Here is an 18946-nt window from a genome sequence, read left to right as displayed (position 1 = left end):
TTGTACGTACATGTGGTGATCTTAGAGTAGATGACTGCTAGGCCTGGATAAGAGATTCAAATATTTTTTTGTATGATGTTAATAAAACAGAGACAAAAGGAGTGATCCAGAATAATGCTCTTACTTTTTGTTTTTCTGTATAGTCATTATATGATGTATAATCACTGTGGTTTTTGTGTAATTTTCTTGTTCCTACTTTTTTGAACACTTAATTCTAACTGTAAACATTACTGTATTACTGTATAGACTTGATGTACATCTATTCATTCAGGACTGTGTAGTGTAACATCACTGTCTTTTTGGGGGGCAAGTGGGTGGTAAATATGTGAATAAGCAAATTCATGATTTTCAATTTCTGTGCATCTCTAGTCAGTTTTTTTCAAACCAGGATTACAAGCCTAACTTTGATAACTGTGCTTCTAATGTTTCTGTTTGGTGAGGACATGCATGATTTGTCGAGCAAATCCCAATGCACGGTGAGTGTCCAATTTTGGTGTGAATTTCACATTTTAAAGAAAGTGGTTTTATGGTTTTAAAGTAGTATTACAGTAATGTTAAATTTTTTGCTCAATACATAAATATTTGCTGAATGTGTGAACAGATGCTAAAGCATTTGCATTGTAGTGCCACTATTTCAAGAAATGTGTCTAAAAAAAACACTGTCAATATACAAAAGGGCAGGAAGAGAAAAGACAGTAGTCACAGGAAAAGAGTTGCAGGACGCCATGAAAGCAGCAGGAGCAACAGTTTCAGAAGGAAACAAGGCACAAAAAGGCAGGGGGCATGTACCAACCCATCACAGGGCACAGACACAGAAACACTCACATTATCCCAGAGACCTAGGGCACGAGGCGGTGCACATCCTGAATGGGGGCGGGGGGGTCATTCCATCGCAGGCCACACACATACTGTACACACTCATTCTTACACTCCAGGCAATTTTTGACCTCAAGTTAACATAATTTGCATGCCTTTGGACAGTGGGAGGAAACCAGAGTACCTGGAAGAAACCCACCAGGGACAAGGCAAACATGCCAACTCCATGCACACAGACCACAAGGCGGGAGGGAACTGAACCGGAAAACTGGAGGTGCAAGGCGACAGTGCTAACCACTGGGTCACTGTGGCGGTTTGGAGCCAGTATGCTCTAAAAATACATCTTGAGAGTAAATATACATCTATCCATCTATACCACTTTGATGCTGATGCTATCCCAAGAGACTTAGGACACAAGGCAGAGTACACCCTGGACAGGGTGCTAATCCATCACCGTGCACACAGACATGCACACACACTCACTACGAACATTTTGGGAACGCCAGTTAGACTAATCTGCACGTCTTTGGACTGTATATTTAAGCCAAGTTAAATATACAGTAAAGGAAATTACAAGTTTTCCAGGGAGAACATTTATTGCATGTGTAATAAATAAAAATGGTATTAAATGGTTCAGTGTAAGTGATGTACAGTACAAGTGATGCAGAAGTTCTAGGCAGTATGAATGGTCTGTGTATCCCTGCTTCTGGGCGTTGTCCTCTCGGTTCTGTTCCAGTCTGAACGCGCTGTGTTTTCCAGCTGCTGCGCCAGATGTGCTCCCACAATGCGCCGGGCTCGTTGTGGTGGGAGGGAGGGAGGAATTTCAGCTAACGGGAGAGATGCTGATGGCTACTCGGTCTCTGCTATCATCACCGAAAACTTACACCTTTACCGCAAAGCTGCACGGAGACCCTTAAACCATGAAGTGTCTCAGCGTCTTGGTGCTGTTCTTAGTAGGTATGTGGCGTTCTTTTTTTTTTTACAGCCCACACTTCACAGCGTTTTTTTTTTTTTTTGGCCACGGTGAGAGCTAGCGAGCTAACGGCTGCTAGCTAACTGCTTAACGGATTTGCGCGAGAGCAGAGAGGTCGTTTTTAGCAGCGCGCGAGCTCACTGTGGTGGATTAATTTCCAGATGTTTCCATTCACCTAGGCAGAGTTGAATAAAGAGTTGAGCTGTTTCTGTATTATGATTGTATTTGTGTGTGTTCTCTCGTTTTAATTGTGTATTCTGCTTTTTTCCCAAAAAAACAAACAAACAAAAAAACCATAGCTTGTGAAGGCCATAGTCAAATCCAGGCTTTAGTCGCCTCTACACAGAAGGCTCGGTCTCATACGGGCGGTGAGTGTGTGTGTGTGTGTGTGTGTGTGCGCCGTGCCATAACCTCAGCTACTGTATATGATGTGCATTGCTGTGTTGGCTTTATAACCAGGGTTGCCAGGTCTGCATACAGGTTAAAAACTATTCAAAAAAGTATGCTTTAACTCAGCTGTAACATCATGACTGTTATTACAAACTAGATTGTAACAAACGTTATGTTAATAATTTTACAATTATAGTTTTTTATTATTATCATTATTATTATTATTATTTAAGGTCCTAAAATGGTTTTATACTATTGCACAAACCCTTACAACCATTAGGACCAGTTTATTTTATTGGACTTTTTTTTATACATACCAGCAAGATTTTTTTTTAAATCCTTAATTAATTTTACTTACCCAAATTACCTTAAAACTACCTTAAAACTGTTAAAATATAGATAATGAATATACATCAATGTACTCACTCATTCTTCGTCTATACGGATTTATTCTTGTATTCATGGTCGCGGAGGGCCTGGAGCATAACCCCGGAAACTTAGGGTCTGAGACGGGGTACACCCTGGACAGGGTGCCAATAAATCGCAGGGTACACGCACACATACACACTCGCACACTCGTTCATCCAATATGGGCAATTTGGGAATTAGCAATTAGCTCAAACTGCATATCTTTGGAGTGTGGGAGGAAAAAGGAGTATCTGGATGAAATTAACCAAGCACTGGGAGAACATGCAACCTCCATGCACACGCAGCCCAAGGAGGGAACCGAACCAGGACCTCAATCCAAGTTCTTAATCCTATCTGGATATTCTTTATTTGAGGTGCGCCTAGAGATTCTTGGTCCCTTGAAATCCTAATATATGGCCCCCAACCTGAGTAAGTTTATTAAGCCTCTGGTTATTTTATGGTGATTGCTTGTTATATTTATCAAAACTATTTTACTTCAACAAGAATGCTTTATATCACACTGCTGTTGGATTGTTCAGAAGGAGTTGAGTATATTGAGTTATAGCTGAATTTTAAAATACATGTTTATATTAATGCACTCATTCAAATGTTACCATTTCTCTGGGAATAAATTGGAAGGGACTTGTATGGTGTATGCGCAACATGATCTAAAGTAGACTTAACAGACAGTGTTATTTAACAATAACAACAAAAATAGTGTTTATATTATAGGGTTTCCTCCGGGTACTCTAGTTTTCTTCCACAGTTCAAATACACTAGGATTTGGCTAATTACTGTTTTTAGATTGCCCAGAGTGTGTAAGTGACTATGTAAGCATACGTGTGCTTATGTGCACTGGATGGATCGACACCAGGTCCAGGATGTTACCTGGGATAGTATCCAGGCTTTCCGCAACCCTGTAACGGGATATAGAATAGAAGCGGAATAGAATTTTTCTTAATTAATTTGTCATATTTATTATGTAGACACTTTCTGTATGGAAGACATTTGCGGAATGGAAGGAGTCTCCAGTTACAATCTGAAATAAAGCTGTAAATGTGTTTTCCACTGTGGGAAAGTTTAAGAACAGACAATTCGTTGTTTTGTAATTTGTCATATGACATGCTGCTTATTTTGTCTTTCAGAATTAGAAAATGTAAGTGTCTGGTAGGGAATGCTGCTGTGTCCTCATCAAGATCTTATTGTTTTATTAATTGTTTAAATTATATAACTTGTTGTTTCATTCTTTACCTTATAAATAAAAACAATGAATTTAAAGTTTGCAAAATTACCAACCCTTAAAAAACAGAGAAATAATAATGATCAACCAACAGCAGTTCAGTAATAAACTAGACCTGGCAACACCACTGATAACACCGTGTGGATTGTAACGTTCTGCTTTCAGTTTTCCCTTTAATTTGCTGAACAGTGTCTTTCAAATATCTTAAAGAATTTTAATTAACATATTTTGACCCATTGTAGTTTAACATAACTCCTATCAATCTACAACATGTTTTTCAATTCTTATATGTATACTAGAACGTTCTGCACATTTATGGATTTGCATTCAAACATTTGAGAATTATCTTGCAAATATCGCAATTGCCATTGAAGTTCTGTTCTACCTGAGTTTTTCCAGGCGTAGGTTCACCTTGTGGATGGCAGATTAATCCATGGCTTCAAGCAGCAATATTATAACGGCAGACAGACCCAGCTCAGTCGCTTACTTTCACTTCCGGATAAGAGTACTTTGAACAGATGTGTAAATGTGTAAATGCTCAGCATATTCCCATAAGGGATCTGTTTAAAAAAAAAAAGAAAAAAGTGAAGTGCATGAGTTCCCCCTGACCGGAAAAGGGAAGCTGGTGTGAAGCTGACTTTGCAGTTCACTAGGACGTGCTTGACTCTGGCCATTATACAGTCTGTATCTACTCCTCAGGCACATAACTGATGTGAGGCCTGGTCAAGGTCAAGCAGTAAAATTATAAACTGGAGTTAGCTATTTATACTGCAGGAATTGTGTGTGTCTGTGTGTGTGTGTGTTCCTTTCCTACATTAGCCTTTGGCAAAGGGTTTGGCATTAACCAGCAATGGCTGATCTATTTGAACAGGGAGGTGTTCATTACCTTCACATGGCCTTGTGCACTTGCATAATTATCTGATCATTTGATTGTATTATTGCTCCAGTGGACAGGCCTTGTCCAGCCTCTCAGCTTTTTTGGAAGATTTTGCAGATTGACATGGTACTGTATAAATAAGCCGACTGAACAATAAGCTGCAGCCGCAGGGTTCAATTGATAGGAAAAAACAAACCAATAATATTGGCCAGTTTAAATATATCGTCAAAAAATGCCTTTTTTTGTTAATCTGATTTGACAGGTATTAAAGTAATTTAGTCTACATCTAAAATATTTGAATATGTTATTGGTTTGGTAGTGAACTTAGATTGGGTGAACGTGTTAATAGCTAAATGTGAAGAAAGAACACTAAGGAGAAGCAGACGGACGGTAAAATGAAAATAGCGCCAGATTCACTGTCCGATTCTCCTTAACACTCCTGATGCAAAGTACTGTTTAAGCATTCAATTTGAGTATGTAAACCATGCTTTAAATGAAACCTGTTTTTAGCAACCTCTAGTGGCCGACAGCCCAACCTACATTTTTCTCACTGACCCTTGTGTCACCCAGAAGAGGATGGGTTGCCTTTGAGTCTGGTTCCTCTTAAAGTTCCTTCCTCATGTCAGCATCTGCTCTGGCATACTCATTAAAACTAAATCTGTATCCATATGTGGGTCTCAAAGTGCTATATATAAAAAAATAAATAAATAGTACTTTACTAACATTAATATACAGTGGAACCTTGGATTATAAGCATAATTTGTTTTGGAAGCGGGCTTGTTATTTCAAAACACTCGTAAATCAAAGTGATTTTTCCCATAAAAAATAATGGAAACTCAAATTATTCATTCCACACCCTAAAAAAAATAAATACATAAAAATTATTATTACAAAATATAAAGTAAAAATAAAACAAATTAACCTTCACTTTACCTTGAAAAAGTAAAAATAAATTGAGACAGATAAGTGTTTCTACAGTTTTTATGCGCGCAGTCACTGTGAGTTTGCGTGTGTTTGTGTATGTTTGTGAATCTAAAGTAAGAGGATAGGAAGAATCAGCCCCTCTCGTCTCCCTTTTCTTACACAGTAAACCTGCCTTCTCTCTTATTTAAATTTCACACAAACACACTCACACACACACATTAACGGAAACACTGTTTTACCGGAAACATTTGCAAGGAACATCACTAATGACACTCGTGTTAGCCATTACTGACGGAATCAGCGCTGTAAAGTAAAACAAACAAACAACTGAACCTGCACTTTACCTTTGAAAAGAATCACGGCAGAGCAGTGTTTCTGTGTAGAGCAGAGAGTGTGTGTACATACACACACACACACACATAACGACAGGCTGAAACAGAGAGGGAGAGAGAAAATGGAGAAGACTTTCTTTTGCTTTACACAAGCGCGCACACGTGTGTTATAATAAACAGTAGATGCTCGCTGTATACACGCACTTACAAACACAAAATAAAATATGTTTTACGTGCACACGAGGTCACAGTGTTATAGTAAACAGTAGACGTGTGCACGAATGTTGATTATATCATTAAGAGAAATGCACACTAAGACCCAGCAGGGGAGACGATTACCCACAATTCCGCAGCACAAGAGAGAGAAAAACCGTTGGCTCTGTTGTGATAACGTGATGCTCGGCGTCAAAACAAGAAGCGCATGTGTGATACATGATACTCGTAAACCAAGACTTGTTCATTTTCCAAGTTAAAATTAATTTTAAATCTTTGCTCGTCTTGCGGATATTTACCAAAAGATCCTGCACATACACACTTATCAGTGATAACATTAACAACATATTGTAGCGTTTTTTTTCACCGCTAGGAAGGAACTTGGAGAGACGAGTGAGCTTCCTTGCTGCCCAATGCAAATGGCTGGGAGTAATTTATTAAGTACACAGTTGTACAAAAGCATGGACAACAAAACCACATCCAATTTAGCCTTAGCATAAACATTTTTAAACATATTTGCTAGAACACACACCTAACACACACACACACACAAAACATGGCCGAAGCCACTAACACAAACACCTTTCCCCATCAGGGTGAACACACAGCAACCCCTCCTGCAAGGCATGATGGTCGCCAGCCGAAACTCCGCCTACGCCACAATATTATTTTTATTTATATTTCAGTAAATTTAGAGACAGGATCATGGGCACCCAAGGCTCATTTATGTCTGTGGGGACCAAAGGCCTAGGCCTAGGCAGCCCAGTCTGATCCCACAGAAAAGCTAAGGTAGCACAAATTGCTAAAAAAAAAAAAAAAGTTAATTGAAAAAAAAAGTTAATAAAAGGCTATAAGAACATTCAGTGCATCACAACTTGCCATGTATAATTTTATTTAGGCAAAGAGTTCAAGGTTGTTGATCCGATCGCAGTTTGATCTATTGAGGCCCTATCTTGCAACTTATCTGCTGCTAACATCCTGGTGCTAGATACCACAGCACACTTTCAGAGGTCTTATGGAGTCATGTCTTAAGGGGTCAGGGATGTTTTGGGGAACAGTACACAAAATTGGGCATAATATTATAAGGTTTTGAGGTTATAGCTGATCTGTGTGTGAAGTAAAGGTGCTTGATTTCCATGATTTCCATGGGGATATGGGTGATGTGTGATTTCTAAACCCTTAAGGGTTGACAGGATACAGCGTGAGTATCAGTTTCTGTGTTTGCTATTCATTAATAATACCCTTGTGCTGATTTAACCGTGAGTGTTTACACCTTTGACTTCTCTTACATTTAACAAATTTTAAACCCTTTTGAGCATTATGTAAGATTTAAAAAAAAGGCATTTTGTGCAAGATTAATCTGTCTGGTGTATGAGTGTCCAGGTACTGCATTTAATACTTTAAATACTCATAACAATGAGATGGTGATACATGAGAATGGAAAATAAACTTAATGGACTTTTATGCTTGTTTAATAGTTTAATAGTATTATAAGATTATTATTTAAGTATTTTATTGATTTCTTTTTGGTATTATAAAATATTATGTAAAATAACTAATGTATTATGTCTGAAGTTGAGTGTATGAGTGAGTCACCACAGTGCAGACATGCTGTGAATTGCATAATGATAAAGTGAGGTTAAGTACTGTACAATAGCCCAATTTGTAAAGTACAGTACATTGGAAATTGTCTAAGGCAGAGCTCACAACAGCTACAAGCAGACTAATTTATGAAACATTCTGTCTATCTATCTTGTGATTTAGTGGTCACCATTGTCTCTCGCTCACATTCGGACCGGAATGTCTACCCTTCAGCCGGAGTGCTGTTCGTCCATGTCCTGGAAAGGGAATACTTTAAAGGGGAATTTCCACCCTATCCTAAGCTAGGTAGTGTATATGTTTTCACTTGCATTTCATTCACTTGCACCTGGTTTGTCTATCCAATGTCTAGAATATGCAAGCCTTAAAAACGGACCATCACCCAAAAATCACAGCTTATTTTTTCACCATTTTTCCTGAATCGGTTCACAGGTGACACCAGCAATGACCCAATCACCTTTAATACCAACCTGAAGGGATATCCAGACAGGCCTGGGTGGTTGCGCTACATCCAGCGAACTTCACACAGTGATGGAGTCCTTTACGGCTCCCCCACTGCAGAGCACGCGGGCAAACCAACCATTATCGAGGTGCAACAGACATTATTCTGCATTATACTGTAGATGGATTCTGAGAAGTAGCAATTTGCTCAATTATTAAATCAATTATATCAATTAAAAATATCCATATAATTTTAGTCACAATATAATAGTTTCATTATGAACACGCCATTTCCTCTTTACATTTACTGTGTTTTTAAAAATAATTTAATTTAAGAAGTAAAACTCTCACATATTATAGATAAATTACAAAGAGAAGTCTTTTTTTATTTTTATTTTGATGATAATGCCCTACAGTCCAAAAATCCAGTATCTAAAAATAGTAGAATTATTTGATTGCAGGTTTGAGTAAGCTAATGTTCAAACAGTATACATACAACCACAATCCTAGGGAAAACTGCTGATTTGACAGTTGCCCAGAAGACAATCATTGACACCTTGCACAATGAGAGTAAGCCACAGGTCATTATTAAAAGGGCTGGCTGTTCATAGTGCTATCGAAGCATATTCATGGAAAGTTAATTGGAAGCGAAAAGCTGCACAAGCAACAGGGATGAATGCAGCCTTAAAAAATTGTCAAGCAAAGCCTATTCAGAAACTTGACAAACTTTATTGAGATACTAATTTCCTTTTCCAGCAGGACTTAGCATGTGCCCACAGTGTCAAAACTACCATTGATTGATTATTTTTACTCACTATTACTGTTCTTGATTGGCCAACCAGCTTGCCTTACCTGAACTCCATTGAAGCTCCATCTGTGGGCTGTTGACAAGTGTAAGATGAGAAAGATACAGAAGAGTTTAAGGCTGATATCAAAGCAACCTGGTCTTAAGTAATGCCTCAGCAGTGCTACAGGCTGATCACCTCCTTGCCATGGTCGGAATAGGCCATCAAACATTTCTCTATTGTAAATCCTTTTTCATTGATTCTACGAAATATTCAAATCTATTAACATACTGGATTTTTTTATTTTCTTGAGCCATAATAATTGAAATACAAAACAAAAAAGAATTAAAATATTTAATTTTACATGTACAGTAATAAATCTAGAATATATGAGAGTTTTACTTTTAGAATCTAACCATGATATTAAATCTTTTTGACATGCACTGTGCCTAAGCTGTTATTAGTTGGACTTCCCTTCTTATGTGTTACAGATTACTGCCTATAACAGACGCACCTTCGAAACAGCAAGGCATAATTTGGTCATTAACATCATGGGTACAGAAGGTGGGATCCTAATGTTAGTTAATAAAATAGATTTGTAGAGTTCCTTTCATTTAAATGCTGGCCCTTGAGATACTTTTTTTTCATATTAATTTAATATCAATCACTTACCTTACTCTAAAACCTCTGGGATAAGTAGAAAAACCTGTGACGTTCAGAATAATTTAAAAGCCTTGAGTTTACAGTGGATTTAGGCTGAGCATCTGTTTATGTCCAGCTGTGACCTGGCTTTGATGTCATCAGCCATCTGCCCCCTTTATCTTCAGACACACTTGTACATATCACCACTGTTCCACCAGCTGACCCTAGTCTCTCTTTCTGTCTGGCAGAATTCCCCTTGCCGTATCAGGCTGAGTTTTACATTAAAAACATGAATGTAGAAGAGATGTTAGCCAGTGAGGTCCTGGGAGACTTCCTGGGTGCAGTAAAGAACGTCTGGCAACCGGAGAGGCTTAATGCAATCAACATTACTTCAGCACTGGACCGGGGTGGACGTGTGCCCCTGCCTATCAACAACCTGAAAGAAGGGTGAGCTTCATTTACACAGTTGCAGGACATAAAGTCCTAGTGAACCCCCCTCAATGGATGAGAAATTTCAGAATGGAAGAAAGAATTGGTACCAGAACAACATCAGTTACTGTACTTGTTTCTTAGGCAGTGCAAAGTACAGTTCCTCTGTTAATTAAAGTAATTTTCTTTGGGATCAATAAACTATCCATCCATTCATCCATACACCTACCTACCTTAAAAATATTTAACACTAAAACATATATTAAATACTAAAACATAACTTAACATATATTGAATAAAATCAAATGCATCACAGGCAATATATGTAAGGTAATAAACCTTACTGAAAATATAAAAAAGCGGTGAACTTTTACATTCAGGTTTCACAGGCTTAGCAACAACAATGCATAATGGCAAAGAGCAAAGTTGCTGCTTTCTTCTTTACCTTTGAATTTATTTGTTGTCATGTAGAATCTTTATTTTCACAATTTATAGATTAATCATAAATCATTTTATTTTTCAATTTTAACCTACAGTATATAAATATAAGTATTGGTATACCAAATGGATACCAAACCTCCACAATCGCTTAGAATTTTAAGACAGACATTGCATAATATGTAAATTGCATTAACCTAGCATTAACTTTCCCCCTTATATTATTATTTTTTTTTTTCTTAAAAAATTTCTAGGGTGTATGTGATGGTGGGAGCAGATGTGCCATTCTCATCGTGCCTGCGTGAGGTAGAGAGTCCACAGAACCAGCTGCGCTGCAGTCAGGAGATGGAGCCGGTCATCAGCTGTGACAAGAAGTTCAGAGCTCAATTCCACATCGACTGGTGCAAAATCTCTTTGGTGAGGTCTTTGTCTTTAAGCACATTCTTTTATATTGTGTTGTTAAATGCACTCACATTTAGGATAATATATCCGTTTACACAAACTGTACCTTACCGTCCTTGCATTTTTATAGAAGGTTTAAAAAGGCGCACCTAAAAATAGGTTTAAAAAGATTTTTTTATGTGAGAAAAATGCTCAGCATGTGCAAGTGGAATTTAAACTCTTAGTTTTATAATGTCTTTACTAGTTATACAGTAGTCCCTTGTATGTATAGTGTGCTGCAGCTTAATCAGTGGATTTTAGAAGTTAATACACAATTAAATTATTAAATGTAATAAGGGTAAATGTAAAAAGGGGCAGTGGTAGCTCAGAAGGCTAAGGCTCTGAGTTACTGATCGGAATGATGCCGGTTTAGGCCAAATGCCTAAATGTAAATGTAAATTATCATTGTTGGGGCCTTCAGCAAAGTCCTTAACCCTATCTGCTCTCCAGGGGCGCTGTATCATGGCTGACCCTGCGCTCTGACCCCAGTTATGCTGGGATATGCAAGAAAAAATTTCACTGTGCAGTAATGTGTATGTGACAAATAAAGGCCTAACTAATGTGTGGTAAAAATGAGTGACTTAAGAAGATATGTGAATGTTCGCATAATCAGTTAGGGCAAAAATTATAGCTGAGACACATAAACCAGCATCACATTCCAGTATCACTTCATAAAGGGTTTGATTCTCAGAATACTGCCATTTTGGTCCTACTTTTAAGATCAGGAGAAGGAGCTATTTAAATATTTAAAATCCCTAAAATAGGAAATCACTGCCATCTCCACTGTCCTTACTGGTTAGGAGTAGTGAGGAAATGGAGTTCAGCCAGAGACACCCGTGGAGGAGAGATTAAGTGACACAGAGCTCATAAAAGCCTGTTTGTTTGGTCAAAAATGGAATACTTTTTTTATTTTATGTTGTTTCATGTGGTATGTAATTGGTCCAATACGAACATGTCATATGCTGTCTCAGCAGGTGACTGATACGGTAGGGTTTTTTTTAGTAACAGTGAAGATGCAGCTTTAAAACATTGACATAGTGGACAGTGTCAGAAATAATAAATGACACTCTGCTCTAACAGCACCACAGATCATGCGCATGAATTATACATTTCCCACCATGCAGCATTAAATCAATTAAAAACAAGCTGCATACATGGAGTTCTGGGCATCATCCACAGCATACACATAAAAATAATCATATTTATATATAAATTTTATAGACTTATAATAAATTATTTGAGTGTACACAACTGTTTGTTTTAGATTTTCCATTATATGCTGCACTTCATCACTTCATTAACAAGTCGTACCCCATGTTTCACACACCTGACAGATGGCAATGATGCCTTCACTCACTCTTTATATTTAGAGGTAAGAGTGGGGCAGAATTTTACTTTAAATTTTTTCATTACATTTTACTTCCTCCTTCACAAGCTAAACGCTCTCATCCTGTTCCGCTTACTTAATTTCTTCAATTTTTTTTTAGATCAGATTATGACAGTCCTACACAGGTCTATTATAGGGGCTTTAAACAGTTGTTATTGGAGCAGTCTGATTAAGATAATGTCATGCAGCAGAGTCACGCATCTTTAAGTTTTGTCTGTGTGCATAAAGCTTTCACACAACTACCGCTGATTTCATCATTTCACCTTTCCAACGTTTAAAACAAAAAAAAAAACAGGAAAAGCTACAACACACTTTCCTTGGCGCATTCCTACTCCTCTCTGAAAGAAAATCTTCATAAATAACTGGTCTCCAGGGATCCACAGCAAGAATTCAACTCAAGTGAGCAGCTTGCTGAGACAAGGACAGATCTAAGTCACAATGATAACCTAAGTGTCACTGATAAGCTAAAGAAGCTGAAGAGTTGGTTTGAGCAGCCAATGTAAAAACCAAGACCTACTTTAGCCAAAAAGATTACCAGAAATTAACAGCCAAGAATTAAGCACCAGCTTACAGCAAAGATGACTTAAGAGAACAGAGAGCTCTCCTTAAATAGACTCAGGGACACCTGGGGCTGATAGCCAGTGATTATAATTACAGTAAGACCATCTCTGGTTACGTTCTGCCTCCCTCTAGTGTTGGCACAAGGTTGTACCAGCTGTCGCCTTGTAAAAGAAGCCAGTTGGCGGGAGAACAAGTTGAGACATCTCATCTAATCTTCTATACCGCTTTATCCTGTATTCAGGGTCGCTGTTGTCCTATTACCACCCTTTTTTTTCAACAGCAACATTGACAATTCCTCCATTAATTAAAGGTGGATTGTAACAAACAGTAACATCCCCACCAGACAAACTCAAAGAAACTTGAATAAATAAAGTAATGATAATAATAATAATGAAGTAATTACTTGTATAATGTTTTATACAGTAGATGCAGTAAAGGATAATTGGTGCGTTATTGAGCAAAAATTAACTTTAATGATTGTTATTTTTTTATTATCTGTGTAATATATTCTGTGCCAAGGCTATATTGTACAAATTGCTCCATTTTCATTTTTTTGTTTGCTTATTCAGTTGTTAGGACATCTTAAAAGAGGATATACGGCTTAGATGTCCATTTTATATGAAAAGCTATTTGACCTTTCGGTCTATGTAATCAAGTCCATGATAACAATGTTATTGTTGTCAGGTATCTATTTTAATTGAAAAGGTTTAATGAAGTTTGATGTAGCCTCTTGTTTGCCAACTTTTAATGCCGTCTTTCATCCTTTGTGCCTCAGGTGGATATTACTAAAGTCATTCCTGTCCACAACAGCCGCCCAGAGCCAGGCACTGGAGTGCTGCCAGACATCGGTGAATACAATCCGCCCTCTGAGTCACTGAAAAGTAAAGACTATTTTTCCGACTTCCTGGTCACCCTGGCTGTGCCCTCTGCCGTTGCACTGGTCCTCTTTGTCATCCTGGGCTATTCGATGTGCTGTCGCCGAGAAGGAGTGTAAGTGCATTGTGATAACTTCTCAGTGTAATGACACACACACACAACCAGACACATTTAGATTATTGACATCAAGGTCAGTGAATGGTTTCTCGAAACATTCCTCTATAGTGATTTAAAAATCATACTTGTACCTGGTGTGCTGCATATATAAAAGTTCATTATGAATAGTGGGTAAAAAAATTAATTCAGTCTATAATTTAATTAGGCCTGTCAGGATGAAAAAGCAGCTTTCTCATCATTCTCGACCATTCTCATCCAACATCCAGTTTTATTCATTCTGTTAACTTTAGTCGGGCTATTTATACAAAACGTTTCATCTTTCATATCATTAATCGTTGAATACATCATCTGTCACTCCATATCACACTGGCCAGTCAGTGTTCTGAGAGTCCTTTCAACGTCTACTAATGACCAGATGTACTGCGGCCTGAGGAGACCCTCACTCCTGAACCTGCTTCCCATTCACTTTTGTGTGGTTGTCTTTCAACTATTAATATTAGTATTTAATTCAGACATTTTGTTTTGTTTCTAGGCGAAAAAGAAACATGCAAACACCAGAGTAAGTGTTTCTTCTCCTGTGTCTTTCTTTTATTTTGTCCTCTCTCACTATTTCTGTTGTCCTTTTTTAGCTAGGTGATCCGAAATTTTTTATTTATTTATTTTATTTTTGTCTTCATACGTTTTATGCTCTTGTGTCTTTCCTCATGACATTACCATCCATCATTCATAAAGATGCCATGTTGTCATCCGGCTGCTTAGTGTCAGGTTCAAATCTAGGAATCAAAATACAAACTGGGTTTAAAACAAGTGCAGTCTGTGGACTTAAATAAGTGGGATGTGCTGAATATAAAACCTTTGCCAGATTGTATGACCAGGAATGACACAGCATACTCATTTTCTAGACTGAACAGAGTGCTTTGCTGGTTGTATGGTGCAACATAACACAGTTTAGCATTTCCTTTTTCCTTCTGGTTATATTGCAGTATGTACAAATGTTGTACATAATATGTCCAATTGTGTCTCGGCTTTGATATGTTTTGTTTCTTACTCTTTCCAGTATCCAGTTGGTGCATCACAGCTCCATTCAGAAGTCAACAAAGGAGCTACGCAGCATGTCAAAGAACAGAGAGATCTCCTGGCCTCTCTCCACCCTGCCTGTTTTCAACCCTGTGAGTGGAGAGGTGGTGCCACCGATCCACCCAGAAAACTACGAGACAACCAGCATGCCACTCATGCAGACCCAGACGTGAGTGTTGCATAATGTACAGTAGATGTGCATTTCTTTATCTGCAATCAAACCATTCTGCTCCCCCTGCATAAAACAGATAGACATTTTTCATTTCATAATCACATTGTCTACAAATGTTAGTGTTATATATTGTAGTTCTGTATGTTTTACTCTGACAGATTCTTCATACTGATAGATGATTTCCTGTTTCCTTGTTTAAAACCTTTGAAGTGTCACTTCAAGAGCAACCACTTCCTTCAAAAGAATACCCGCTCAATTCAAATTACAGTAACATGAGCATGTTTTGTTGAGAAAACACTGAAACTTTGTGGGGAGGAAGCAAGTACATTAAGCAAGTAAATAAACATGAGATTTAAATAAGAGAAGTGAGAAATTAGAAAAGATTGGTCCGTACAACAAAGGAACAGTGTTCCGTATAATAAATGACACATTATTAAATTAATACCGCAGCCTGAGTAAAGCTGTCTCTATTCACAGAAATCTTCAAAATCAAATGCAGATACCACAGCAGCAGCCTCCAGGTATGTATGCAGCACATCAGCATAATTTTAGCTATATGCAAAAACACAACTGATGAAGACAACTCCAGAATTATTGGCACATGTAATAAAATAAGCAGTATACAACAATTAGTTCTGACCGAGTAATCTGACAGAGAGCATAACAACACTGGGATGTTGAACTATATGCATCGCTCTGGGTCAAAGGTGTTCTAACGTTGTTAATTACAAAAACTTTTAGTTGCCCGCATGGGGGGAATTAGACTGTTATGGTCTGCAGTACTGGAAAGAGGAAAGAACAGCTGTCTGCCAAAACCCACATTCTAAACCATCACAGACATACTTTCAGTAATAAAGCATGTTATGATGTTAAACAACACTCTATCTCCTTAGTAATTCCTGCTAAGTCGTTTCAAATTGCCTCTGAACTGTCCGTGTTGTCTTGTTTTATTTACGGCTACTGCAAGCTAATAAGCTACTGTAACTAGCATGCAAGACAAGGCTGAGTCACAAATCACCTGATCAAGGGCACTACTTGGTGTTTAATACAAGGGATTTAAACCCTACATAGTACACTAGATTTTGACTTTATTTGGGACCCAGTAATTCAACCCAGTAACCCCCAAAGTTAGCTGATATTCTAATGTAATAAGTGAAAATATAAAGGAAATCTCAGAATTATTTTAGGATTCTCCACCACCTCCATGGTTTATTTTTTTTTTTACTTTCATTATTTTCACATTTTGGCTTCATAGTAAAACTACTTTCATTCCTGTTAAATATGCCAAATGTCAGTCAGCAGCTCTGCCACTTGCGGTTCACTAGTTCCACCAGGTAAAGGATAATTGTTGGTGGAGCAAAATACTGGTTAAATAAACAAATCATTATATGTTGATGATAAATGGTGTTTGCAGAACTGTTGTATAAAAGCAATATCGTGCTCGAGTTTGTGATGCTGAACTCACACCTACGACTTCCTCACAGCAAGCTAATATTGCTTAATTATACACAACGATTAAATCATGCTGATTTTCTCTCTTGAGAACTTTTTACCAAATATTAAGTGTGAAAGTGGCAAACCGTTGTTTGCTACTTAGAACTTTAAGTTTGAAAAAAGTTAGACATAATTGTTGCTACTAATTCTAGATTTGATTGTAGGTGTAGTCATATTGTGTAAAATGTTATAACTATATAAATATAACTCTATGATTGCTATATCTTATTTATCATATTTTTTTTGCCTCATGTTTTTGTTATAACACAATAAGAATGCACAGGCCTGAGCAGCTATGCTGTACAATTAGATGTCAGAAAAAAAGAAAATGCTGTGTTGTCACTGTATATTGCTGGCTGGCTTTGGAAAGAATCATTGCAAATCACATTCTGATCTCTATTATATCATAATGAAACATTTCTATCCAGGATGAATATATTTTAGTCCACTGGGAACAAGGCCTCAGTGAATGGCTAGAGTGTAAAAATAATATATAATCCATTTGTTTGGTCTGGGGGCATTTGTAGTAGCATGTTATACAGCACCACCATCGTCCAAACAACAACTGACAGATTTTTTTTGTTGTTGTTGGAAGAATGGTGTTTTTCGCTTCAGTACAGTTCCAGTTCCAGTTGCTGCTAGGAATCATACGTTTTTCTGTTGTCTTGTAGTGACGTAAAACCTTAGTAACATTTAATTTGCCATCAGTCTGTAGCCGACCGGTGATCTGGTTCCCCCCAGTGTCGTGTATCCGCACTAATGAACTGCATTTGGTCACAGTATCTCCTTGTCTAACATTCTGTTCGTTCATTTACTGCTACCCAAGGAGATAATTACAGTTTGTCAACATTTCGAAGGCTGGAGGCAAGTAATAATAATAAGTATCATAGTGGTGCTAGTGTCTTTGTTTCATCAACTTTTTAATGTAATTGGTGGATTTTCCTTACAGGTAAATGGTATTCCTGAAGAGAGGAAAGTGGCTGAAGCATTGAATTTGTGAGCTTCCTGTGTAGTTTGTGTTTCCACATCATGCCAACTCTGCATGTGCTATAGCTCCATAAAGCTGTGCAGTACCAGTGAGATGTAGTCCAAGCAGAAGCAGAAGCTACTGACAGCTTCAGTTACATGACCATATCGGAACTATTTAAATATTTATGGTATTTTTGAGGTAACTGTTTTTCATTCAAGGGACCATTCATGGTGAAATTTAAAATTAACTAGCCAGTCAAGAGACTGTTAGGTTTATAAGCTTATTAAAGTTTGTAAGCACTCTCTTTAATATGTATGTTTTTAAATGCAAATTACAAGGTAATTATATATAATTTTATCCTCAATACAGAGGATACAGTGATTCCATATTTTTCCTCTATTTGATCTGGAAAAAAATGCCATTCATTAAAACATTTTAATTTTATTTGTTTGAAGTATGAATGTTATAAAGCTATTAATAAAAATGTGTTTTGTGTCAAATATGCGATTTGTTAATTTGCTACCAAGTGAAAAAAAATAAATTTGGTCAACAAATCTCTAAGTATGTGAATTTTTATAATAAAATGTATTGTAATCTTGAAGGAATCTTCCATTATTGTCCATGTCATGCAGTTTTAGGAATAAAGAACTGGTGATCCTGTGTTTCTAAAAGATTAGTAGGTAATGTAAAGGAAGGTAGATGTAAAAAGTAATCTCATTTGTTTTGTTTTTTTCCTTGAGAAATAGGAGAGACAATCTTGATTGTGTAGGAAATTTGGTGTAGCCCTTTCTCTCTGCATCCATAAATCTTCTCTTTGGTCTTCCTTTAGACCTCCTGCCTGGCAGTTTCAACCTCAGCATCCTTTTACCAAAATGTTCATAATCTCTCCTCTGAACATGTCAGAGGAATATTTTCAGGAAATAAAACAATTACTTTTACTTTTTTGATTGTAAAATTAAACAAAGCACAATGTCATCTGCAAACATCACTGTCCATGGAGACTCCTGTCTAACCTCATCTGTCATCCTGTCTATCACCATAGCAAACAAGAAGGGGCTCAGAGCCGTTCCTTGATGCAGACCCACCTCCACCTTAAACTCTTCTGTCACACCTACAGCACACCTCACCCCTGTCTCACAGCTCTCATAGGTGTCCTGCACCACTCTAACATACTTCTCTGCCACTCCAGACTTCCTCATACAATATTACAGCTCCTCTCTCGGTGAGCCCAAGTATATTTTACTAGCTCCCATACTAGCTCCAAGTACGGAGAGGGAATGTTCTTATAGCCATTTTCTGTAGCCAGGGATTTGCCTACCCAATCCACATTTCATCACACACCTA

General features: G+C 37.5%; 2 protein-coding genes across 4 annotated transcripts in view; one reads left to right on the top strand and one right to left on the bottom strand.

Annotated features, from left to right (window-relative positions):
• The window catches only part of ppp1r9a (protein phosphatase 1, regulatory subunit 9A), a 59902-nt gene extending 55540 nt beyond the window's left edge, over positions 1–4362 (bottom strand). Inside the window, exon 1 of the mRNA XM_053491842.1 lies at positions 4213–4362. The gene's annotated coding sequence lies outside the window, so the exon portion shown is untranslated. The remainder of the gene's footprint in view (positions 1–4212) is intronic.
• Positions 1613–18103, top strand: sgce (sarcoglycan, epsilon). Of its 3 annotated transcripts, XM_053491845.1 has the most exons (12): positions 1613–1773; positions 7938–8060; positions 8205–8362; positions 9490–9562; positions 9889–10087; positions 10762–10924; positions 13672–13886; positions 14422–14448; positions 14947–15135; positions 15616–15659; positions 17459–17496; positions 17582–18101. In XM_053491845.1, exons 1-12 carry the CDS (start codon positions 1737–1739, stop codon positions 17630–17632), a joined length of 1317 nt encoding a protein of 438 aa, XP_053347820.1. In that variant the 5' UTR covers positions 1613–1736; the 3' UTR covers positions 17633–18101. The 3 variants fall into 3 exon arrangements, with proteins under 3 accessions (XP_053347820.1, XP_053347821.1, XP_053347823.1); XM_053491846.1 differs by lacking the exon at positions 14422–14448 and having other exon boundaries at positions 17582–18103; XM_053491848.1 differs by lacking the exon at positions 17459–17496 and having other exon boundaries at positions 17582–18099.
• The last annotated feature ends 843 nt before the right edge of the window (positions 18104–18946 follow it).

Source organism: Clarias gariepinus, chromosome 3 (assembly GCF_024256425.1).
Source record: "Clarias gariepinus isolate MV-2021 ecotype Netherlands chromosome 3, CGAR_prim_01v2, whole genome shotgun sequence".
NCBI classification, from domain to species: Eukaryota; Metazoa; Chordata; class Actinopteri; order Siluriformes; family Clariidae; genus Clarias; species Clarias gariepinus.
The sequence above is the reverse complement of the archived record's forward strand: the minus strand, read 5'-3'. Positions and strand labels throughout refer to the sequence as shown.

Excerpts from the sequence above, each read along its gene's own strand:
- sgce (XM_053491845.1), top strand. The coding sequence starts at position 1,737 with ATGAAGTGTCTCAGCGTCTTGGTGCTGTTCTTAGTAG. Across the intron at positions 8,363-9,489 it reads GCAAACCAACCATTATCGAG|ATTACTGCCTATAACAGACG; the intron begins GTGCAACAGACA and ends TATGTGTTACAG. Across the intron at positions 17,497-17,581 it reads CAACATTTCGAAGGCTGGAG|GTAAATGGTATTCCTGAAGA; the intron begins GCAAGTAATAAT and ends TTTTCCTTACAG.